Below are 25,646 nucleotides of genomic sequence, written 5' to 3'. Positions count from 1 at the left end.
ACAATAGAAAAAAAGTATATATATACAGTGTGTGCAAATGGCGTAAGGCAGGAGGTAAGGCAATAAATAGGCCATAGTGGCGAAGTAATTACAATTACTGGATGTGGATGTATTGAAGACCACACGGGATACACTTCCCAGAAACTGTTCCTCTATGCAGAATGAAATCACCACAGTCAGGGAGGGCCTCCAGAACATGTCTGGGAAGGCTGATTACCTGGATGGACAATCGAGGAGAAACTCTCGAAACTCTCGACGCACCCCACTACAGCCCCGTCGATGTGAATTTGGGTCATTACTGTAGTCCTCGATCATCTCCTTTGTCTTGCTCATGTTGAGGGAGAGGTTGTTGTCCTGGCACCACAATGCCAGGTCTCTGACCTCTATATAAGCTGTCTCATCGTTGTCAGTGATCAGGCCTACCACCGTTGTCGTCAGCAAACTTAATGGTGTTGGAGTCGTGCTTGGCCACGCAGTCGTAAGTGAACAGGGAGTACAGAAGGGGACTAAGCACGCACCTGAGGGGCCCCCGTGTTGAGGATCTGCGTGGCAGATGTGTTGTTGCCTACCCTTACTACCTGTGGGGCGGCCCGTCGGGAAGTCCAGGATCCAGTTGCAGAGGGAGGTGTTAAGTCCCAGGCTCCTTAGCTTAGTGATGAGCTTTGTGGGCACTATGGTGTTGAACGCTAAGCTGTAGTCAATGAACCACATTCTCATATAGCCGTTTCTTTTGTCCAGATTGTGAAAGGGCAGTGCGGAGTGTGATTGAGATTGCATCATCTGTGGATCTGTTGAGGCGGTATGCAAATTGGAGCTGGTCTAGGGTTTCTGGGATGATGGTATTGATGTGAGGCATGACCAGCCTTTCAAAGCACTTCATTGCTACCAACGTGAGTGCTGCAGGCAGTAGTCATTTAGGCAGGTTACCTTCTCTTTCTTGGGCACAGGGACTATAGTGGTCCCTGTAGTCTGAGAATATTTGTTATTAGAATTTTGTCATTTAGTATGCCTTGGGTCAGGGGAAATCCACAGTAGGGTTCTCCCACTGTAGTCTGATCGCAGCTGAACAGTGGTTCCTGATGGACAGGACAACACAGGCCTCTCCTGCCCCCTTCAGTGAGAGTCAACCCTCAGAGAGTTGCCTGTAGATATGTAGGGCTCACCACATGCAGTGTCACAAAGTATATTAAAACATAGTGATCCTTCATACAGTGGCTGGCAAAGCTTGATTGTGCAAGAGCTACAATTATCACCAGCCACCACACACACACACACACTTCTGAGAAAAGCGCAATAAAATTAATGTTTTTGAAAACGCAGCAGTCTGAAATGTAACCTTCTTAGTCCTTCTTGAGTGTAATGGATCTATGCAGAGTCATCATACACAAACATGCGAAAATGCATACAGTAAAACACCAAACAAGACTTAAATCTAAACAAAGATTAGAAAAAAGCATTTATTTACAATATTTCCTTTATTATCAAATAAGAATAACGCTTTAAAATCGATATCATTACCAGTAATTTATATCTTTACAATTCTCTTAACAGAGTAACAATCTGACTTGACATAAAGCAAACAAGTAGCAGTCCCTTGCAGCTGCTACCATGCCAACATACAACATCCTTAAACAAAAAGTGATCTTCCTTTTGAGCTGAACACATATTTTGGGGTTAACAGAACAGGTAAGAAATGTGAAAATGCATTAGATAACATTTAGCTGTATGAAAAAGTAATTTAAAAAAGGAGGTCCAACGGGTTTTTATGGAAAATATGTTTTGCACGTTTATAGAAGTTGACCTGGTTTGTATTGTGAGGATGGTGACTGGGTGGTCCTAACCCCAGCATTAGGAATATCACATGTACAATCACCTGTTTGACCTTTAAATTGACCATTTGATATGGTGCTGGTCAATAAATATATTCCAACAGATACAGACAGATTTATGTTTGACGAAACCTTCCATTTAACTTTGGTTACCAGAAAGTATTTCTTGATAATGCACTTTCATATGAACATGAAGTTAAAAAAGAGTGAGTCAGGTGTTTGAAGTGGAAGTAGGAAATACAGACATCAGTGTACTAGATAGCCTATTCAATCATGCAACTGTGCCAGAGCCTGGCTCCAACCCCTCCCAGATCCATCTATGGCCCCAACCCTCCACACAGAGAGTCGTCTACCACATGCAGTGCACCTTGGGAAGACATCAGATGGCTAGCAGATTGTCAGAAGCTGCCAGCGGCTTGGACGCATATCCCCTATTCATCATTATCTAAAAGAAGAAGAGGGGATGGAGAAAGAGAGAGAGATGTGAAGTTGCATGTTAAAACCAATGAGTCATTAGATAGGCTGTAGCATGAGAGAGTGGCTGAGTACACTCAGAGCCCCAGGTCAAATCAGCTTTCTTAATCTGAGGTGCTGGGCAAAAAGCTGAGCACATCACTTTTGCAGTCTTTATTACTAAATTCACATTTCCATTAATCCCAAATCAGTGACCTTAAACCCTGAACACTATAAAAGGTGTGAATCTGGCACCCTACAAGACAAAACAACCGTAACACAACATTCAGCAGGATCACCCCCTTAGGCCCAACAGTCAAACACACTTCATTCAGACATGTAACCCTTTAAGAATCAATGGAGGCTCTAATCTTCAGCGACAGGTTAGACTAATTCCCATTACAGGCAGACTTCTATCAGCAGAAAGAGTTTGAAATCAGAAGCCTTGAGCTTCAGAGAGAAAGCCTCCTGCCTGGTTCCATTAACATCTCTACCTAAATGGAAGGGCTTGAGTCACACATCAGATCAAATAAAAATGGATCGAAAGGGAGGGAGCAAGGCTGTTAGAGACAAATAGACCAGCACTGGACATCTACACAGAATAGAGTGGTAAGGGGGGGAGAAAGACAAGTGTTTCATTTTATCCAAAGTGTTAGAGAGAACAAAACAAAGAGAGAGCATAGAGATAGTCCAGAGAGAGCTTGAGAGCCGTCTGAAGCCTCTGCTCTCATGTCCTGGTAGAGTTCCGTTCTGTTCCATCAGACACAAATTAAACACTCCCTCTCCCCTCCCTTCCCCCAGCATATGACAGCTGACTTGGCACAGGGGTGAGGCGGGGGAGTGAGGGGGAGACAGACAGAGAGTCTTTAGGGTGTGTTTCACGTTGACATAGTCCCTAATTGTCTGAGCCCGTGGGGCGTTAGGGGAGAATAGGATTGGGCAGATTAGATTAAAGGGTTTATTGGCTCGCTCACGCAGTCTAGCGCTCTGGGAAAACCTGTTTAAGAGGGAATCAGTATACTGGCTGAACACAACAATTAATAGAAAAACACATATGGGACCGTGATTTAAACATGAGGGAAAAGAGATCCATCAAAACAAAGGGGGAATAAGAGAAGGTGGGATACACACACACACTCTAACCCTCTTGGTATAACCCTCTTGATACTAACCCTCTTGGTAGGCTCCATCAGCCATGACCAGGTGAAGGATGTTGGGGTACAGGTGCTGGTGCTCAGTCCCCAGGATGTTCAGTACCATGTCGGGGCCCATGTCGATGTTCTCATCCTCATCTTCATGAATTGCCTTTAATGGTACAAGGACATCATGAAAATTCAATGACCATGTGTAATTGCTGTATGATAGATAATGAATGACTTCAGGAGGGTAGGGGGTAAGCAGGTCCCATCCATACCTTGATCTTGTTGTAGGCCTCTATAAAGTTCTCAAAGCCCATCTCCTGCTCCAGGTTAAACCGCAGCTCCTCCAGACGGCTGAATATGCTGTCCTGCTGTTCAGCCGCACCGTCCTCCTCCTCACCACTGTCATCTGTTGTTCACACACAATCCTATTGAAAATCTGCTTCTGGCTGCATGCATTGTAGCTACAGTATTGTGCATGTGGATGAAGGAAGGATTACTAATGTACCCGATTGCCATTCTTCATTGAGCTGGCTCTCACTGCTGTGGTGCTCCTCTTCTTCCAGTCCGTTGGTGAGTGTGTGTCCTGCCTCTTCATCACCTGGACTCCCATTAGAACCCTCCTCCTCATCCACAGCCATCCCGTTCAGCTCCTCATCATCTTCATCCTCAGCAGGGTTGCCGTTAAAGCCATCGCCTCCCTCTTCCTCTGGAGGACTACCAGAGTTAGAGCCAGATCCCCCCTCATCTTCCTCGCTGCGCTCCTCCTGCAGGAGTCTCTCCATGGAGGCCCTTAGCTCCCTCAAGTCATCATCCTCATACACACTGAGAGAACACAGCTCATAGTACTCATAGCACGTCATGTTTTCAAACTGCACAAAGGATGTTCCACAAAACACAGAAGTGAAATTGGGTTTCTTTGTATTCTACATATACTCACTGTGTGTGTGCGCATGTGTAGTGCAATGAGTATCTTACTCTTCAGTCTCTGATTGTTCATCCTCTTTGGCCTCTTCTTCCTCCTCTTCCTCCATGTCCTCTATATCCAGATTGTTGTCGTTGTCAGGGGCAACCGCCCCGTTGGCCCCTCCTGCCTCCTGTAGAGAGCTGAACAGTCTGCTGAGGTCTGGTAGAGAGCAGGTACGCAGCATCTGAGGACAAACAGTAAAGCACCGGTCACACACCCACCATGACTAAATAAATATCACAGATGCATATTTTTAGCACCAACTTTACTTTTTTTGAAAGTTTGCAACAGGATTTTGCCATAAGTTATAGTGCAGGTCAGGTGCCCAGAAGATCAAGGAAATTAATCAAATTGTAATCAAATTCCTTTTGGGGCGGCAGGGTAGCCTAGTGGTTAGAGCGGTGGACTAGTAACCGACATTCTTTAAATGTGAAAAATGCCTTTAACCTGGGGCCAGTTGAGGTATCAGTTGGAGCATGTTCGAGGACATGTGTGCAGGTGTGTGTGCATGCGTGAGGCTGGCCAGTGGAGTGGACTCTGGTATGATGACACATCACGGATGTGGAAGAATTGCATTAATAACGCTTTGTCCAGGGAGAGCCATCGCTGAAAACACATACATGTAGGGCTCAAAGCTGGACCAGAGTACACACACGGATCAAAGGTAGAGCTCTGACACACCCATCCCTACAAACAAATAACAGGGAGCTTTGCCTGTCTCTCTCTGCACCGCTCTCCTTCGTCCCTGATTGATGTTATGAAAAATGCAGGAAGATAAATAGCCTCTCTCATCATGCCTTCTTCAGACCATGTGATTAATATGACTGGCTCTATTCCAAAGCCCTTCATTAATAAAGACTGAATCAAAACCTAAAAATACCACAGAACCTCCACATTTCTCATGCACAGGCAGAAGGGTCAGAGTTCATTTCCTAAACATCCTCTACAGCTGAACATCACTTTAGAGGATAGAATAAAAGATCATATTAAATGGAAGGTACAGATCCTGTCATGTGATTGATATAGAAATTAACCAGCCAATTTCATTCACCTCTGAAATATGTTGTTTGTTCATTTTATAAAAGGAGAATATGTTCGTTACTTGTGTTGTATTATAAAGAGGATGTTCAGGGTCACCATAACAGTGCGATTATGTTAATAGTTATTCAGAATTATTTAGCAATTCCACATCCATTCATTCTCCTTAGTTCTTATCTCCAGTCTCCTTGAGGAGAAGTGTTGTTCACCTTTGGGTTGTTGGCATCAAACTGGCCGGTGGAGAGGCCGATGAGGAGGGCATTGTGGTGTTTGGAGCGGAGAGGAGAGACGGAGCGTGAGCGTGAGGCTAGAGAAGAGGACGAGTCCTCCATGGACGACTGGGCTGACATAAGAACCAGAGCTGCAGTACGGCGGTGGGCCGGCGAGGAGCACAGCTTCACAAACAGAGGTTCCTCATACACAGGTGCTATACCTAGAGGGAGGGAGGGAGGTGAGTATGGGACACCAAAGGTAGTTTAGTTTTAGAAGTGTCTCTCTCAGCTTACCGGAGGATTCAGGTTGCTTCTCTGCTTTCTCCCCAACCTCTTTGGTTTCTGCTGGTGTTACTCTGCCCTCTGGTGGCCTAATAGGAGAATCACATACAAAATCAAGACATAATTCTTGATAATTGAGTTTCATGAACATTTCTTAAAACCACTTAGATGTCAACACCCCTTAGGGGACCTGCGTGGTTCTGGTACCAGTTCCGACTGACATTTTCAATTATAAATCGATCTGGTTCCCAGAGACACAGTATATTTTTGTGAAATCTAGGATGTGAAATCTGAAACCACTTGAAGCTGGGATGTCCCTCCTACCATTTAATTTGCTCTTCCAACTGTCCATCAACTCCTGGCTGAACCATATGTATCAGCCACTGACAAAGCAAATGCCTGCAATCCTTACACCGTAGTGCAGCAGGAGAGAGTTATTTCATCACTATAGCACATTCAGAGGTCGATTTATATCCAGTAATCTAAAATAATTCCACTTTGTTTGTCATAGATGTACAAGATGTATATGAGATTAAAGGAGAGTGAGTTCCTAATTAGTTTTGGAAGCCAAGATAGAGATCTGTGTGACGTTCACAGCAGTGGGGGGGGGGGGGGGGGGGGGATGTTTTGATCAAGAGAGACCTTGAGAAAATATGCACATTTTCTAAATACACAAATCTTATAGTTAGTGGTTTTCTAATTTGATTATACTATATTAAGAAAGCAGATGAGCAATTTCAAGTCTTATTCATACAGTTTTGTTGAATAGGAAAAACGTCATAAAATATTTCATATTTGAACTGTGTACTTGAGCTTGTGTCCTTCAAAGTGACTACACCTCAGCAATTTTATCAGAAAGGTGAGATTTGAGTATGCAGCATTACTAGTTATTGTTTATGGTCCTCTCATTATAATTGCTTTTGGGAATTACGTAGATTACATTTTAGGATACTAGTGGTCTAGGGGCTGTGCCACCAGAGACTCTGGGTTCGCTCCCAGGCTCTGTCGCAGCCGGCCGCTACCGGGAGGTCCGTGGGCGGACACACAATTGGCCTAGCGTCGTCCGGGTTAGGGAGGGTTTGGCCGGTAGGGAAATCCTTGTCTCATCGCGCACCAGTGACTCCTGTGGCGGGCCGGGCGCAGTGCACGCTAACCAGGTCGCCAGGTGCTCAGTGTTTCCTCCGACACATTGGTGCGGCTGGCTTCCGGGTTGGATGCCCGAGCCCGTACGGGAGTTGTAGTGATGAGACAAGATAGTAACTACTAACAATTGGATACCACAAAATTGGGGAGAAAAGGGGGTAAAATTAAAATAAAATAAAAATACTAATATTATGTCTAAGCTTCATTATAGTTCAAGTCACATGTTAGTCTAAAGGTACAGGTTTTTAATCCAATGTAAATCACATTAGGTCTTGATTAACGAAACCTATTCTTGGATTAGATTTCTGTAATCCAGCTCCAGTGGGGAGCCAGCAAACCCTCACCCCAGCGGCAGGGCTCGTTTCTCCCAGGCATGCACTACTCCAGCTGGTGAATTTGAGGCCTGCTTTGGGCACTCCTCCAGGACCACTGACTCCAAGTCTGCTGGATCTGGAGAGAACAAGAGAACAACTGACTGAGTGATTTAGGTGGTGTTATATAATACACTGACTGCAGGTCTCTGGATGAAGATTGCCAGTATCTGACAACCTGTATAGTATGTAACCCACTCCCTCACCCTCCATCTCTATCGGTTTGGGTGGGGTCTTTAGCATCTCTTCTAATATAGCCTGCCTCTTCTCCTGACCCGTCACGTCTACTGAGATCATCCCCTCTTCCTGACCTTTGACCTCTGTGTTCTTAACGACAGATATCACAGCAGGTGGGCTTGCCTCTGAATGCATCACTTCCTTAGTTCCACTCACACCAACCATCTTAGCCGTCTGATTCAAGTTGTCTGAATGGGAACCAATCAGAATCATTAGCACTTAGACGTTGAGTCTGTACGGAATGTGGTTGGTAATGGTAAGTGTGTGTTGGTGGGTATATTAAGGACTCGCCAGTGAGTTTCTCTTCACAGATGTTGACATTCCCCAGCAGCTGGGTAAGAGGCTGAAGCTCCGCCTCCTGTAGAACTCTCAGCACCTGAGAATCCGGGCTCCGCCCCCATGCTTTTCTAGGGGCGTCGTCCTGTAGCACATCCATCCGAATGACCTCACCCACTGTCTGTTCTACAACATACACAAACAGATATCTATTAGTATACATGTAGATATAGTCTGGATGTAGGAGATATTGTGCTGGAATGCATGCGTCTAGGTTATTCACCAGCGGTCCTGATACAGGTATCCTCTAGAGTTTGCTGAGCTACAGAGAGAATAGATGGAGATCCAGCCTCCCATTTCTTCCTGTCCCCACCAGAGGATGGTCTCTCCTCTGGAGACAGAGCCTGAGAGCCTGGGGAGAAGGAGAGGAAGAGAGATGGAGCTCAGAATCAAAAGGTGAGGGTAAGGATCCACGGTTCTTGTCAACCCAGCAATTCATACAGGTCCTAGTCCTTTCTACAGCAGTGCCTCTTCAACCTCAGGAGGCTGAAGAAATTCAGCTTGTCACCAAAAGCACTCACAAACTTCTACAGATGCACAATCGAGAGCATCCTGTCGGGCTGTATCACCGCCTGGTATGGCAACTGCTCCGCCCTCAACCGTAAGGCTCTCCAGAGGGTAGTGAGGTCTGCACAACGCATCACCGGGGGCAAACTACCTGCCCTCCAGGACACCTACACCACCCGATGTCACAGGAAGGCCATAAAGATCATCAAGCACAACAACCACCCGAGCCACTGCCTGTTCACCCAGCTATCATCCAGAAGGTGAGGTCAGTACAGGTGCATCAAAGCAGGGACCAAGAGACTGAAAAACAGCTTCTATTTCAAGGCCATCAGACTGTTAAACAGCCATCACTAACATGAGTGGCTGCTGCCAACACACTGACTCAACCCCAGCCACTTTAATAATGGGAATTGATGGAAATTTATGTAAATTATATCACTAGCCACTTTAAACAATGCTACTTAATATAATGTTTACATACCCTACATTACTCATCTCATATGTATATATTGTACTCGATACCATCTACTGCATCTTGCCTATGCCGTTCTGTACCATCACTCATTCATATATCTTTATGTACATATTCTTTATCCCTTTACACTTGTGTGTATAAGGTAGTAGTTTTGGAATTGTTAGGTTAGATTACTCGTTGGTTATTACTGCACTGTCGGAACTAGAAGCACAAGCATTTCGCTACACTCGCATTAACATCTGCTAACCATGTGTATGTGACAAATACATTTGATTTGATTCTGTTTAAGAGTCCGGTTCTAGGAGACAGATGGTATAACTCACCAGTCGTTCTGATACAGGTCTCTTCTAGAGTCTGCTGGGCTACAGAGAGAATAGACGGAGCTACAGCCTCCCACTTCTTCCTGTCCCCACCAGAGGACGGTCTCTCCTCTGGAGACAGAGCCTGAGAGCCTGGGGAGAAGGAGAGGAAGAGAGATGGAGCTCAGAATCAAAATGGTGAGAGTAAGGATCCACGGTTCTTGTCAATCCAGCAATTCAAACAGGTCCTAGTCCTTTCTATAGCGAACAAGATTCTGTTTAAGAGTCCGGCTCTAGGAGACAGATGGTATAACTCACCAGTCGTTCTGATACAGGTCTCTTCTAGAGTCTGCTGGGCTACAGAGAGAATAGACGGAGCTACAGCCTCCCACTTTTTCCTGTCCCCACCAGAGGACGGTCTGTCCTCTGCGATAGGCTGGCTCTGCTGGGGGGTGGGGCATAGTTCTTCTGAGGGTGTGGCTGACACCTCCTCCTCAGGGCTCTGGGCCTTCAAGTTCTGATTCAGTCTCCGGAGAATCTCCTTCTTCTCACTCTGAAGAAATCACCAATAAAACCAAACATATAGTCACTGTCTTACTATAAACCAAAAGGCACTGCAACCAACTAGCCTCAGTGTAAAATAGTAATTTTGTGAAGCAGCACTGTGCTGTATTGGAAGTTATTGACCCAACTCACCTTAATGATGTCCGTTTTAGGAAAGTCATCTTTAAAAGAGCTCTGCACAGACGCCAGCTGCTGGGAGACAGACAAATGGGAGAAAGAAAGCATGTGTAATAAAAATGGAATAATGGAGGAAAATAACTGAAAGCTTTAAGTGTTTACTGACTGCTCCCACGTCCTTCAGAGCAGAAGTCATGGAGATGACAGGGGTGGAGGGTTTGGATGCAGGCTGGGCTCTAGCTACAACGTCCTGTACAGGGAGGGAGGGGCCAGGCCGAGGGGGAGGAGCTAGCTCTACTGCTACACCTCCTGCTACCATTCCAACCTTCACGTCTCGAGCAGCAAGCTGACAAAAACACACCACAATCAATGTTAGTGATTTTAATCCTACACATGCTGTACAATTGTAGCAGATGAGCTTGAGGAGTATGGGGACTTACGTGATCCTCCCAGGCTCTCTTCTCTCTCTCATAGGCCTCTCTCCTTTTTTTCTCTAGCTGCTCCTTCAACACAGCAGCACGGGCCTGCGCTTGGGCCTTCAGTGCTTCAATCTTCTTTCTCCTCAGCTCTGTCTCCTCACAGGACTCCTTGCTGTCTGAGCCATCACTGTCGTACTGGATTGATCACGCGAACAACCAGATGATGCCGCCATTACCCGCAAACAAAAATGCCAAAACATAACAGAAGTTCAGAGGCTGATTAAAAGGATGTTATGCTGATGTGTTCTGAAAGGGTGGAAGGATACCTTCACTCCTCTGAGGCGTGCTTTGATCTGCTGTCTCTCATTGAAGTTCTGTAGCCTGATCTGCCTCAGCCGGGACAGGTACTCCTGAGAACATAACTGCAGAAGTTATACTAACACACAAACAAAGAGTTCACATATTGCTAAGAGGCTACAGCACGGATCAGACTCACACAGGTTACACATCATATGACACAAAGCTATACAACATACACAAACAGATGACAAAATAATCCACTAAAATGGTTTCCTATAACAAATGACATGTAAGAACCGACGTAAAATCAGTCATCCACATACTTGATACTGCAAGAAAGACACTGGTGCAATATATAAAAACAAAGCTTGAGTTACTCAAACACCTAAAAAGGAAACACTGGAGTTACTTGAGATTAATTTATTCCATAAAAAAAAATGATCAAAAAAAGGGACAACATAATGTGCACAAAAATATGTTATGGAAAGGGGAAAAAAAGCTATTACTGGTGCACCAAATGTATGAGGTCTGAATCACACTTGTGCATTGACACACACACCTGGTGACACAGTACATGCAATACAGGGAGTCGGACACTGGGAGGTGCTGCTGGGTGACTTTGACTGCAGAGTTACAGGAATAATCCAATCAAAAAATATACAGTCCCAAAATATTAAGAAAGTCAGCAATCAGGTTTTCAAGAGTGTTTTGCATCATGATGATGTGGCAAGTGACAACTTGCTTTTTGAAAGCCCATCTTGAAAACTTGATTGCTGACATGCAAAACATTTTGGGACTGTATCAACAGTCGATTAATGAACAAAATACAAAAAGATAGTTTTTAAGTGGATTATTCTTTTAAGGGGATGTGTCTGAGTGTAGTGTCATGCAGACACAACTGAAGAGGGCAAGCCAAACCCAGGCATGTTGTTATGAGTGAGGGATCAGATGGGGTGAGGCCGGCTGGACATCCAGAGCTGAGAGCTGGGCTCCTACCTCCTCCTCTTTGTTGGGTTTGGGCCTGCTGTAGCTGGACCGACCATAGATGGCTGCCAGGTTTTGCCGGGCACCCTGTTCACCGTTCAATTCAACCACATTTCACATGTATAAAAATGTGCTGCATTTTGTCTAAACTCCGGTAAGCATGCAATTCAACCTTGATTCCAGATCGACACTTTGGTTATTAACCATGACCATACAACAACCCCGTTATCTTTTGTGAGAACTGAACAGACTTTAAAAGAGACATCCTATTGTTCAGTGAGCAGAAGTATAGAAATGGGGGGCAGGAAGGAGAAAACGTACCAGCTGTCCCTCAGCGCGGACCTTGTTCAGCATGGCATCTCTCTTACGCTGCAGAAACTCCTGAACCTGATTGGCCCGTTCAGCTGCTGCGTGACCCCGTTGCCTGGAGACAGTTGGAGAGGAAGTTATTTAATTGACTTAGTATTGATACAACGTAAGGAATAACTAATAAATATGATCCAATATCATGCAAAGCTTTAATGCCGGTCAGAGACAGAGTAATGTTTTCTAGAATGGTTTGTGACCAACCACGGACCTGCTAACATGGGTTTGTTTGGTGACATACTCTAGCCTCCGTAGCTCTCTCTTCACCACATCAGGGTCTGGGAGACGAGCAGGGCCATTGGGCAGCACTGAGCTGGCAGCAGCTGGCACACCCCTTACACATACAAAACAACACAATCAGTCACCTGAGTCAATAAATTACCCAAAGGAAATGATGGCTGAACCCACCTAACAGGAGTGTCTCCTCCTGCTCCGAATCCCTCTCTGGCACCCTCTTTGGGCTGAGGTTTGGCCAGCTGGTCCAGAGCAGCATGGTAGTGTTCATATGGGCCCCTGCTAGGGGAGAGCGGGGCAGGGCCTGGGGTGGGGCCCTGGGCAGGACATGGAGCAGGAAGCAGGGGCTCTGGGACAGGAGCTGCAAACCCAGCCATCATACCACCACCTCCTACAAAACACTGGGGACAGATAAGACAGTGAGTTAGAGAGGAGAAGCTTTGATTGATGATAAAACATCTCCAGTGTAGTGAGACTAATGAAGTGAAACCACAGTAGATGATGATGATGATGATGAGGGGGGGGGGGGGGGGGGGGGTCATTCTGTACCTTCCTCTCTGGACTGCTGCCTCCACTAGAGCTCAGGACATGCCTCCAGCCCTGTTCTCGAGCTCGGTTGATCCGGTTTATCTGGGGGTCAAAGTTCACTAGTCACTATAAGCATTACATGAAATGCTTAAGTTTGATCGTCACTACTGCAATGTCATAATGTTACATAGTGTAAATAACTACTGTTTACAGTTATACTACCCCCACTGTCAAGGAAGGCCCTAAAAATGGTCAAAAGACTCCAGCCACCCAAGTCAGAGACTGTTCTCTCTGCTACCGCATGGTAAGCAGTACCGATGCACAAAGTCTGGAACCAACAGGACCCTGAACAGCTTCCACCATCAAGTCATAAGACTGCTAAATAGTTAACCAAATAGCTACCTAGACTTTCTGCAATGGCCCCCTTTTGACTCATCACATACGCTGCTGCTATTGCTTATTAGCTATCCTGTTGACTAGTCACTTTATCCATATGTACCGTCTACTTCAATTACCTCATACACCTGCACATCGACTCAGTACTGGTGTTCCCTGTATACAGCCAAGTTATCGTTACTCATTGTGTAGTTATTCCTTGTGTTGTTATTTTTTCTATTATTTTTCTCTCTGCATTGTTGTGGGGCCCGTAAGTAAGTACTTCACTGTTAGTGTACAACTGTTGTTTACGAAGCACGTGGAAAATAACATTCGATTTGACTCACCTTTTCCCGCTCATATCGCTTCATCTGTCCAGCCTTCAACAGAAACATCTGAAGAACAAATAAAGATGAACAATCTGAAGTTTCATATTTCAGATGTAATACAGTATATCAAATGCTAGACACCCAGCTGACCTGCTCCCTCTGTTTCCTCTCTTTCTCAATCAGCTCCATCCTTTTCTTCCTGGCACCTTCCTGTAGTGTAAACACAATAGTCAACATGAAACCACGAACTTACTAAGACGCAAGAGGTTCACTGCTATAGAACAGGTATACAAGGAGGGGGGAAAAAGAGCACTCTTTAGGCAGGTTAGGAGAAAGAGGGGTGTAGAAGAGGGAGGGCTATTCAAACTGTCTGGAAGAGGAGAAGTGGGGGGCTGCACTCTGTTTGGATGAGTGATGATGAGGAAGAAAAAAGGATGTACGTCAGGAGGGAACTTTATGTGGGTGGGGTAATGGAAGGAAGAAAAGGAGATGCAGGGGTTAATACAGGTTACAGGAGGCGCTCTCTCTGTTGTAGCTACCTCATATTTCCTCCTCTCTTCCTCCACTCGACTCACTCTCCTCTGGGGTGCTGCTGGGAGGGGGACGGGGGCCTGAGCAACATATAACACTGGGGTTCAGACTCAGAGGACACACACACGCCCATCCATGTCCCACTGAGGTGTAACATGACACATCTTCATAACACACATTCATAACCAATATGAATAGATCTGTCTCAGTGGAGGGGCAGTAGACAAGGATGCACAGCCAGTATAGGATCATCCTGTTGAGAAGGCTGAAAGACGTCACTGGCTCTCTTCCAGTACTAACCATCTTGTGTTTGACGGCTGGTTTCCACTCGGCAGGTTTCATGGCTGCATCTGAGGCTTTCCTGACATTTAAAGGCACTCCATATTTGGCGGCTGGTTTGGTGATCTTCTGGGCTGGAGTTACAGGCATGGGAGCAGGGGCGCGACGCTTGGCTAGAGAGGGTAAGAAAGATACTACATTACAAAGTTGAGGTTCTTGGTGTAAGAGTGAGGCATGTGTATTCATTCAAATGTGTTAGCATTTTATGTGGTGTGTGTGTTTACCTGATGCTGCCTGCGCCACACCTGCTTTAGGCTGCTTGTGGAGGAAGCTATGGCTGAATTCCTGAGCGATAATCTGAATGGGAGAAAACCAAACATCATATTGTTGTGCTGAAAAGACTAGATTCACAGTGTGTGTCATACTGTCAAAGGGCTAACAGTCCCTGGGACCTTGTGTGTGTGTGTATCCTACCTCTGGGGTGAGGAACCTGAAGATTCTGTGGGAGAGGAAGGGTTTGTCGAGGATAGAGCTGACAGAGGGTCTCTCCCGGGGGTTGCGTCTGAACAGCTGGCCCATGAGAGAGCGAAGGTCCTGGGAGTAGTGGATCGACACAGGGGGGTACGAGCCCCGGATGATCTTCAGAACCAGGTTCTTCATGTTACCTGCCTCAAACTAAGAGGGAACACACACGGTATGCTTCCTTAATAACTAAAATAGCAGGCCAGACACAACCAAAGGGAATGACTGATTACACTAATGGCCTCTTCTGACATTATGAATAGTGGTCCTGTGTGGCCAAGCTGGTAGAGTATGGTGCTTGCAATGCCAGGGTTATAGGTTCGATTCCCACAAGGGACCAGTACAAAAGTCTGAAAATGTGTGCACTCGCTACTGTAAGTTGAAATCAAAATTGAAAAACAGATTTCTAAATATATTTTGCAGCGCACGCGACACGAGCTGTGTAATCAACCTGTTAATTATGTCACATACACATATTTAGCAGATGTTATTGCGGGTGTAGCGAAATGCTTGTGTTTCTCTTTCCAACAGTGCAGTAATATCTAACAAGCCATTAACAATTTCACAACATATACACACAAATCTAAAATAAAGGAATGGAATTAAGAATATATAAATATTAGGCGAGCAATGTCAGAGCGGCATAGACTTCGATACAGTAGAATAGAATACATATGAGATGTAATGCAGAATATGTAAACATTCTTAAAGTGACTGTCGCTTTGGATAAGATTGTCTCCTTAATAACTCAAATGTATAAATGTAATTAATATTATTAGACCTTTTTAGAATTAAACAGACCACGTACTCAGCAGAAATGATCAGCCATTAAAAAAGACTATCTGAAACACAACTGACTCCAGAGAGAATCATCATGCATTATATATGGGAGAGAGTGAGCGTTCATATTGTGCCTGCCCCAGGTTCACTCTGTTACTGACTTTAAGACACACCTAAACACACACACACACACACACACACACAAATACTTACTGCATGCTTTAGCGTGCACATTTCATACAGGACACACCCCAGGGCCCAAACATCACTGGAGGAGTGAAAGGGAAAGAAAGAGAGCATACAGATGGAGAGAGGAGGGATAAGTTCTCTGGGATTGGTACATTACATTCTTGCTCACACAGTATTGCACATACATTATTGCTAAAGATGCTTTTCTACACATTAGCTAACATGGAAAGAAAGGCACTCCTGTTAACAAGAAGACAACCATAGGCTGCTGTAGTGTGAGGCTGCATGCTACAGTTCATTAAGACAAATACAGACTCATGTAACTGAGGTTGATTAGATTACATGATGCATATTTAAATAGGTTAGAATCAATACAGGTGTCCTGCCCAGCACTCTGGATGTACACCAGCCAGGAAGTTGACTCCATAAAGGCTATACATGACACCATTACATAATCATAGTGGTGTAGCCAATGACTCTGCATTGTTCTGAGTGTGTGACAAATTAAATGATTCAACTCTGCACCTTTTAAATGGTAGTTACAAACTCACATTGACATACACAAAGAGAGAATCCTAAAAGTTCACATCCCATCATGAGACAATGCCCCCTCAACCAGATATGGGTGCAGGTTACCTTTTGTTGTTGTACGGTTTGTTTTCACAAATCTCAGGTGACAGGTAGTAAGGCGTCCCGATACATGTCCTGGCTAGCTCCACAGTACTGAGAAAGAGGATTGTGGAGTTACTGAAATGGAGATGAACATTGCAAACAAGTTGCCCCCTTTTCACTAAACACGGGATAGATTCTTTAGTATGTTGTATGACTCACCTATTCAGCACCCTGGCAATCCCAAAGTCTCCTAGCTGTATGGTTCCATCTTTGGTCAGAAATATGTTCTAAAAGTTCCAAACCATATAAGTATGATGAGTAATGTGTACTACAGTATGCTCAAAATTCAGGGGACAGGGTCTCTAACTTCTTATTTACCTGTGATTTGATGTCTCTGTGGAGGATCTTACGGTCATGTACGTGCTTCAAGGCGAGGCATATCTGCACCAACCAATCCAGGATCTATTAAGATACAGACAGAGTCAAACGCATGTTCATGACATCCATCCATCCATGACAAAAATCTGTCTGTGGGGGCATTTTCACCTGCCTCTTATGTTTTACCTGCTCCTCAGGGAACTGCACTCCTTTCTGAGAGTTGATCGTCTTGAATAGGTCTCCTCCCTCACAGTAATCCATTACGATGTACAGACATCCACACTCTAGAAAACACACAGAGCGAAAGCATTGGTTCAACCAACCTGTCTGTGTTACACTGTGCTAGAAGACACATAAACCTAATTATTAGATCTCCCTGGCCAGGCTGAAGTTAAACACACACTACAGGATTGAATCCGGAGGGAGAGGTCTGTCTAGCTCTAGTTTCATTAATGAGCCAGACAGATAATCTACTTCTTTTCTGGAAGCTGCTGCCAAGTCTCACACCAACTGAGATTGATCACGTTGCTTCATCAGAAATCACACCACAGGTGAAGGGCTCTGTATATTACAAACCTAAAGTCTCAAGGAAATTGATATAGGCATAGAGGCATTCTGGCCATCACTGCTGACTATTGACCTCTGAACTGGGGTCACTGGACTGCATGGTGCACAGGTTGTTGTTTACCTTCAAAGGACTCTTTGTACTGGACGATGTTGGGATGGCTCATGTTGGCCAGAACAGCCACTTCTTTACGGGACTCCTGTCTCTCTTTACTAGACATCTGCCATAGAAAGTGAGATGGAGAGGAAAAGGAAGACATTGATAATATCATATTATGGGTGGAATATCATTTCCATAACATCATGTAGGGCTAAATGGTCATTATGTCATATACGGTTCTCTGTGGCTTACCCGGGAGATGCCAATCTCTTTGATGACATACTGTTTTCCATCCTCCCTGGATTTGACGAGAATTGCCTTCCCGAAGGAGCCCTCCCCAATCTTCCTCACCTTTTCATATTTATCCATGTCTCTGAAACGGATGACTCCTCATTCTGGGGCTGGTAGGACACAAAAACACACCGTTTTTTTTTTACTCACCACCAAAAGTATGTGGTCACATGGAACGTTTTCAGAAGAACTACCTTTGGGCTACTGTACTATTCTATAAACCACTGTAAGGATATATGGGCTGCCTGCTTTGTATTCGTTGTCCATTATTGATGTTGATTCAAGGAGTAGAGTGTAGTGGTGCAGGTGTAGTAAGTTTCCATCATTTAAAGCGTACATCATTAATACGAATTTACCCCGCCCGCCCCAAAATACATGATTTGGTCTTTCTTTTGATCGAATGCTGTCAATGTTGGGCTGCATTATCATGAACTGTTCTCGTTCCCATGCTATGATAAGGATGGGCCTGCTGGACAGTGCTAGTAGCTAGCTAGTTGACAGCCTGGCACCTAGCTAGTAGGAGGCTGAGGATGATAGCTCTCAAAAACACAAGCCATGAATTTGAATGAGAGTTTGACAGCCACTAAAAAGGCTCCGTTGTCAGTCTGTCAACACACGCTTTGAAGTCGTAGAAATTTAGCTCAAATGTACTTACCACTAAGATATTTGATGCATCGTATCAGAGATCTCCGTACTGCTACAAAATGCCCCTTGCGCTCTCTATCTAACTACAGTGGTGCAATGCTTTCGTTTCATTGGTCGACTCCACAGCATTCTCGTTCCTAGCGGCTAATAAAACAGTCAATCAAAAAGTAAAGCGGAGAACTGGGTCGTAACTAGTTACCATATCCACAAAGTCACAAAACCCGCCTATTGCCAAAATGTATATTTTTTTAATCTGATTTTAAAACTATCCCTAAACCTAAATTAACCACACTGCTAACCTTATGCCTAGCCCTAACCTTAAATTAAGACCAAAAAGCAAATGTTTGTTTCATGAGTTTTTACGATTTAAACCCTTTTATAATTTTACTTTGTGGCTGTGCTATCTAGTGGAAAATGGTGTACAGGGTTTGTATGTGAGTTTGTTGAAGTGGACGTTCTCCTTAGCAACCATAAGGCGCAAAGAAAAATAGTACTGTAGCTAGTTTCTCTGAGAGAAGAGAAACTATATTTCACGCCCCAGTTGGAGATCTTGATAAAACCACACCCCTCAGCGGTGTTGTCGAAACAGGAAATATAATTTTTCAAAACCAATAGGAATTCAGATAGTTGCACTTCCCCTCGTACCAGCCCGGACACACATTACATACATTATTCTCGGCCACAAAATGGCTGAGTCGTATGCATTATTTGGGGAAGACCAATTCTCTTGTTCAATCTGTCTGGATCTACTGAAGAACCCTGTGACCATTCCTTGTGGACACAGTTACTGCATGGGCTGTATAAAGGACTATTGGGATCTAAATGACCGCATGGGTGTCTACGTCTGCCCTCAGTGCAGACAGACCTTCACCCCAAGGCCTGCTCTGAGCAAAAATACCATGTTTGCAGAGGTAGTGGAAAGACTGAAGAAGATTGAAGAGTTCCAAGCTGACCCTAACGTTCTTTGTTATGCTAAACCAGGGGATATTGAGTGTGATGTCTGTGGTGGGAGAAAACAGAAAGCCATTAAGTCTTGTCTTCTATGTCTGGCCTCATACTGTGAAACACACCTCAAGCTTCATGACAAACTCAACCCTGGAAAACGACACACACTTGTGGAAGCCTCCATACAGCTTCAGGAGAAGATCTGCTCTCAGCATGACAAACTACTGGAAGTTTACTGCCGTACTGATCAACGTTGTATCTGTTATGAGTGTTTGATGGGTGTACACAAAGGCCACGAAACAGTTTCAGCTGCAGCTGAAGGCACTGCAAAACAGGTATGCTGTTTTTACATGTTGTGTATGAAAATGTATGTGGAATAAAATTGCTGAATTTAAACTGCAGTTTATACATCAGTATCAACACTGATAACAAGGAAAGGACTTTGAGTCCGAAGTGCACACAGCTATCAAAACAGTAAAGAATAAACAGTCCACCCTTACTGTTTAAAGTGCCATTACAGTTAATAAAGTTTATGCCCTCTGATTCCAATCACATGCACCTTTTACTCATGAGCGTTTTGATTCTACAGAAAGAACTGAAGGAGACACACAGGAAATACAAGCAAATAATCGCCAGGAAAGAGAAGGAACTATTGTGGTTGAAGCAGGCCATGAGGTCTCTCACAGTGAGTATTAATGAGAGAACTACAACAGCTGACAACTCAAACTCTGCTCCAATTATCTGATAAATTCAGTGTTCAGAGCTGCGTGTGGGGCCTGATTCAAATTGAGACTGCTCCTTTCTCTGTCTGTGTGTGTGTGTCCCAACAGTACTCCGCACAGATAGCCGTGGAAGACAGTGACAAGGTCTTTACTGAAATAATCTGCTCTGTTGAGAAGTGGTACTCTGATGTGAAAAGACTGATCAGATCACAGGAGAAGGCTGCTGTTGGCCCGGCTGAGGAGCAGGTTGACCAACTGCAAAGGGAGATTATAGAGCTGAGGAGGAGAGATACTGAGCTTGAGCAGTTGTCAAAAACAGAAGATTTTATTATTTTCCTCCAGGTAATATTGGCATTAACAAGACTCCTGGGTGCGATGACTCTTGTAACAAATTATGATTTTTGGGCCAAATTCACACGGAATGCCCCTGGTACTTTCTTCCACTTTCAATCTGACAGGACTCAGGACCCAACTTGAATATGAAGATTGTGTGTGTGTGTGTGTGTCTTTAGAGATGTCAATCTGTCCCAGCCCTCCCTGGATATGGAGACACATCCAGCATCAATGTGAGTCAGCAAGTCTCTTTTGAAGGTGTGAAGAAAACTGTGGCTGAGCTGAAACAGCGATTGGAGGACTTTTGCGAAGGGGCCTTTGCAAACATCTCTAAAAAAGGTTTGCAACAAACCAGACTTGTCAAATCCCTTGTTACATTCAAACCATCTCCACTGACCAATCTATAGCTTTCATTTATTTAATTGAGTAAAAATAATAATACAAAAGTAATAAACACAACCTTCTGTATACATATCTGAATCTGTATAGAATTACTCTACATTGCTATACTCACTAGGTCTATATCTCTGTTTCCCACAGTACAGGATATTCATATTCTGCAGGCATCAAAGCCTTGTCCACGTGAGTCCATTTTTACCATACATTTACACAAAAATCTCATCAGCACAATCACAGCTGAGCTTGAGACCATGTAACATTATTTATTGTAGTTAATTATTTCTGTATCCCTCTAGCTCTACCCCAGGTAACAGACAAGTGTGTGGAGAGTAAAGAACCAACGACAAGAGAGGAGTTTTTGAAATGTAAGTATAGTATAGACAGACGGACACAGATCAGGTTGTTTTGTACTGGGACAGACAGACGGAGAACAGGTCATTTTGTACTGGTTCATCATATCTGCTTTCTCTCCATCAGATGCCTGTCAGCTCACATTGGACCAAAACACTGCACATAAAAACCTCCTTCTCTCTAAAGATAACAAAGTGGCTGGATGGAATGATTTTGCACTGCCTTATCCTGACCACCCAGATAGATTTGATAACATGCCTGTGGTACTGTGCAGAGAGGCTTTGACAGGGCGCTGTTACTGGGAGGTTGAATGGGATGGAATACAGGCTATCATAGCTGTATCATATAAGGGGATAAACAGGAAAAAAAAACTCAGCCCCCCTGATGCATTCTCCAAATTTCTAGAATTTTATGATCAATCCTGGAGTTTGGACTGGAATATAGCCCAAGTCTGTGAGAATAAGAAACAGATTCAATTAACTGCTTGGTCCTCTAGGAGAATAGGACTGTTCTTGGATCACAAGGCAGGAACTCTAGCATTTTACAACATTGCTGATAAAATGACCCTCATCTATAGAGTAAAAACAACATTCACTCAACCACTCTATCCTGCTTTCTGGATCAAAATACAGTCCAAGATAAAATTGTGCCCCCTGAAATAAATTTGAATGGCTGATTTCAACACAATCCATTTGCAGAGTAGGGCAAGGCAGAAGGAGTAGTTTACATGTATCTTCAAACTGTTTATTGTACATTGAGAAAAATATGGGAATTGTGTATAATGTGCTTTAAAAAAAAACTGCATTCCACCAAGTGTACAAATGATTTTATGAAAAAAGTGGTAATTGTATATACTACCTACTTTTATGCAAGAATGAAATAAATAAATAAATATGCTAACAGCTGTGTCAATGTTTCCTTTAAAAGAAAATGTAATATTTGGAAGGATTTATTAGGCCTATATTGTCCATGATATACAGTAACATGAAAATGAAAATCCCAGCATCTCACACGCTAGACCGGTAGTAGTCCATGATATACAGTAACATGAAAATCCCAGCATCTCACACGCTAGACCGGTAGTAGTCCTTTAAAAGAAAATTTTATATTTGGAAGGATTTATTAGGCCTATATTGTCAGACTTATACAACATTGATTATAAGTCTTAATCTATTTATAAAACAGATATCTTCCAATGTGGTACAGAGTTGTTGAGAACTGATGATATATTAGGCAACTCACAGTAACATGAAAATCCCAGCATCTCACACACTAGACCGGTAGTAGTCCATGATATACAGTAACATGAAAATCCCAGCATCTCACACACTAGACCGGTAGTAGTCCATGATTGGGGCAGCAGGGTAGCCTAGTGGTTAGAGCGTTGGACTAGTAACCGGAAGGTTGCAAGTTCAAACCCCTGACAAGGTACAGAACTTGTCGTTCTGCCCCTGAACAGGCAGTTAACCCACTGTTCCTAGGCCGTCATTCAAAATAAGAATTTGTTCTTAACTGACTTGCCTAGTAAAATAAAGGTAAATAATAATTTTAAAAAATACAGTAACATGAAAATCCCAGCATCTCACACACTAGACCGGTAGTAGTCCATGATATACAGTACATGAAAATCCCAGCATCTCACACGCTAGACCGGTAGAAGTCCATGATATACAGTAGCATGAAAATCCCAGCATCTCACACGCTAGACCGGTAGTAGTCCATGATGTACAGTAACATGAAAATCCCAGCATCTCACACACTAGACCGGTAGTAGTCCATGATGTACAGTAACATGAAAATCCCAGCATCTCACACGCTAGACCAGTAGTAGTCCATGATATACAGTAACATGAAAATTCCAGCATCTCACACACTAGACCAGTAGTAGTCCATGATGTACAGTAACATGAAAATCCCAGCATCTCACACGCTAGACCGGTAGAAGTCCATGATATACAGTAACATGAAAATCCCAGCATCTCACACGCTAGACCGGTAGTAGTCCATGATGTACAGTAACATGAAAATCCCAGCATCTCACACACTAGACCGGTAGTAGTCCATGGTTTACGGTAACATGAAAATCCCAACACCTCCCACAAATAGTTGAGGAGGATCTTCCACAAATGGCTCACATTAAACATTACACTCTTTGTCAGCAAAAGTGAAAACTAACAAACCAATGTCCAATGCAGTGTAGTTCATTTATAAGATGCAAAGAATGATGCACAACAAAAATATATTTTGGTTTCCAACACCACCGACTGTCACAGGTGTCCATGAGGTGGGGTTAAGATGGCGGACAGGAAAAAAAGGAGAAAGGTGGAACATAAACTCAGCAAAAAAAGAAACGTCCCATTTTCAGGACCCTGTCTTTCAAAGATAATTCGTAAAAATCCATATAACTTCACAGATCTTCATTGTAAAGGGTTTAAACACTGTTTCCCATGATTGTTCAATGAACCATAAACAATTAATGAACATGCACCTGTGGAACGGTCATTAAGACACTAACAGCTTACAGACGGTAGGCAATTGAGGTCACATTTATGAAAACTTAGGACACTAAAGAGGCCTTTCTACTGACTCTGAAAAACACCAAAAGAAAGATGCCCAGGGTCCCTGCTCATCTGTGTGAACATGCCTTAGGCATGCTGCAAGGAGGCATGAGGACTGTGAGATGTGAGATGAGATGTGGCCAGGGACATTAATTGCAATGTCCGTATTGTGAGACGCCTAAGACAGCGCTACAGGGAGTCAGGACGGACAGCTGATCATCCTCGCAGTGGCAGACCACGTGTAACAACACCTGCACAGGATCGGTACATCCGAACATCACACCTGCGGGACAGGTACAGGACGGCAACAACAACTGCCAGAGTTACACCAGGAATGCACAAGCCCTCCATCAGTGCTCAGACTGTCCGCAACAGGCTGAGAGAGGCTGGACTGAGGGCTTGTAGGCCTGTTGTATGTAAGGCAGGTCCTTACCAGACATCACCGGCAATCACCAGACATCACCGGCAACAACGTCTCCTATGGGCACAAACCCACCGTCACTGGACCAGACAGGACTGGCAAAAAGTGCTCTTCACTGACGAGTCACATGTCTGTGAAACTTGTTCAGTTCATTTCTTAGTTGTTGAATCTCATGTTCATACAAATATTTACACATGTTAGGTTTGCTGATAATAAACGTTGTTGACAGTGTGAGGACGTTTGTTTTTTTGCTGAGTTTATAAGTAAATATGGAATGGGGAACGCACAAGCCTTCTGGAAGATCTGATGAAGGGGAAGATGGTTGGACAGGACCAAAAGGAGAAAAGTGGAACATGGTTTGAGTGAATATGGAGTGGTGGATCACACAGAGCTTTTGGAAGAGTCACAGAAGGAAACTGAACATGACGAGAGTGAGGATGAATTAACTGCGGTGGCAGGTGTTTGAGCCTCGTCCTGATGATGACAAAGATGATTCTGGCCCAGTGGGAGTGAGATCTTTGGAGAGAATGGATTATTGCCTTCTGGCAGATCCATATGTGGTGTCAGTTTGGATGGTGAAGAGGTTGGGGAATGTTGGGTTGGTGAAAGTGACCTGAAGTGGAATTGTGTAGATTTTTTGCGTTTCTGCTGTCCAGAGAGAGTGTGCGCTCCGCACCACACGACTGGGGACAAGAAATGCGACTTGCTTTCCTCTCCGGAGTAGGGCGCAGTTGAAAGGAGTGTTACGGTGGATTTGGAAAGTAATCAGACCCCTTGACTTTTTCCACATTTTGTTACGTTACAGCCTTATTCTAGAATGGATTAAATAGTTTATTTCCCTCATAAATCTACACACAATACCCCATAATGACAAGGCAAAACCAGATTTTTTTTTTATGTTAGAAAATGTTTTTAAAATAAATGTAAATATTACATTTACATACGTTTTCAAATCAAATCAATTTTTATTTGTCACATGCGGAATCCAACAGGTAGACCTTGTGGTGAAATGCTTACTTATAAGCCCTGAACCAACAATACAGTTCAAGAAATAGAGTTAAGAAAATATTTACTAAATAAACTAAAGTAAAAAGTAACACAATAAAATTCCATAACAATTACGAGGCTATATACAGGGGGTACTGGTACCGACTCAATGTGCGGGGGTACACGTTAGTCGAGGTAGTTTGTACATGTAAGTTGTGGTAAAGCGACTACGCATAGATAATAAACAGTGAGTAGCAGCAGTGTGTAAAAACAAAGGGGAAGGGGGATCAATAAAATAGGCTTGTTGGCCATTAGATTCATTGTTCAGCAGTTTTATAGCTTGGGGGTAGAAACTGTTAAGGAGCCTTTTGGACCTCGACTTGGCGCTCCGGTACCGCTTGCCAAGCAGTAGCAGAGAGAACAGTCTATGACATGGGTGATTGGAGTCTTAGATACTGTTTTGGGCCTTCCTCTGACACCTTCTAGTATATAGGCCCTGGATGGCAGGAAGTTTGGTCCCAGTGATGTATTGGGC

General features: G+C 43.9%; 2 protein-coding genes across 18 annotated transcripts; one reads left to right on the top strand and one right to left on the bottom strand.

Moving 5' to 3' along the window:
- Positions 1–1,443: 1,443 nt before the first annotated feature.
- nek1 (NIMA-related kinase 1) lies at positions 1,444–18,562 on the bottom strand. 16 transcript variants are annotated; one of them, XM_021604267.2, is made up of 36 exons: positions 18,406–18,561; positions 17,712–17,860; positions 17,484–17,580; positions 16,982–17,079; positions 16,796–16,879; positions 16,637–16,704; positions 16,442–16,552; positions 15,830–15,884; positions 14,789–14,989; positions 14,599–14,671; positions 14,336–14,487; positions 14,044–14,115; positions 13,655–13,714; positions 13,523–13,570; positions 12,822–12,902; positions 12,447–12,673; positions 12,250–12,372; positions 11,994–12,096; positions 11,685–11,759; positions 10,715–10,810; positions 10,410–10,583; positions 10,136–10,315; positions 9,985–10,044; positions 9,607–9,841; positions 9,313–9,441; positions 8,231–8,359; positions 7,963–8,133; positions 7,641–7,859; positions 7,408–7,513; positions 5,933–6,009; positions 5,636–5,859; positions 4,400–4,572; positions 3,930–4,246; positions 3,697–3,830; positions 3,455–3,587; positions 1,444–2,274 (listed from the first exon to the last, which is right to left on the bottom strand). In XM_021604267.2, the coding sequence occupies exons 2-36, from the start codon at positions 17,826–17,828 to the stop codon at positions 2,261–2,263; spliced, it is 4,416 nt and encodes a 1,471-aa protein (XP_021459942.2). In that variant the 5' UTR covers positions 17,829–17,860; positions 18,406–18,561; the 3' UTR covers positions 1,444–2,260. The 16 variants fall into 16 exon arrangements, with proteins under 16 accessions (XP_021459942.2, XP_036834232.1, XP_021459953.2 ...); XM_036978337.1 differs by having other exon boundaries at positions 7,710–7,859; XM_021604278.2 differs by having other exon boundaries at positions 9,313–9,379; positions 9,674–9,841.
- A 282-nt stretch (positions 18,563–18,844) lies between these two features.
- LOC110524534 (E3 ubiquitin/ISG15 ligase TRIM25) lies at positions 18,845–22,045 on the top strand. Of its 2 annotated transcripts, none has more exons than XM_036978348.1 (7): positions 18,845–19,675; positions 19,930–20,025; positions 20,171–20,404; positions 20,521–20,734; positions 20,936–20,977; positions 21,091–21,159; positions 21,272–21,294. In XM_036978348.1, exons 1-4 carry the CDS (start codon positions 19,082–19,084, stop codon positions 20,572–20,574), a joined length of 978 nt encoding a protein of 325 aa, XP_036834243.1. In that variant the 5' UTR covers positions 18,845–19,081; the 3' UTR covers positions 20,575–20,734; positions 20,936–20,977; positions 21,091–21,159; positions 21,272–21,294. The 2 variants fall into 2 exon arrangements, with proteins under 2 accessions (XP_036834243.1, XP_021459956.2); XM_021604281.2 differs by having other exon boundaries at positions 18,849–19,675; positions 20,575–20,734; positions 21,272–22,045.
- The last annotated feature ends 3,601 nt before the right edge of the window (positions 22,046–25,646 follow it).

Source organism: Oncorhynchus mykiss, chromosome 5 (assembly GCF_013265735.2).
Source record: "Oncorhynchus mykiss isolate Arlee chromosome 5, USDA_OmykA_1.1, whole genome shotgun sequence".
In the NCBI taxonomy this organism is placed as follows: Eukaryota; Metazoa; Chordata; class Actinopteri; order Salmoniformes; family Salmonidae; genus Oncorhynchus; species Oncorhynchus mykiss.
Note: the sequence above shows the minus strand (reverse complement) of the source record. Positions and strands in the feature narration are given on the sequence as shown.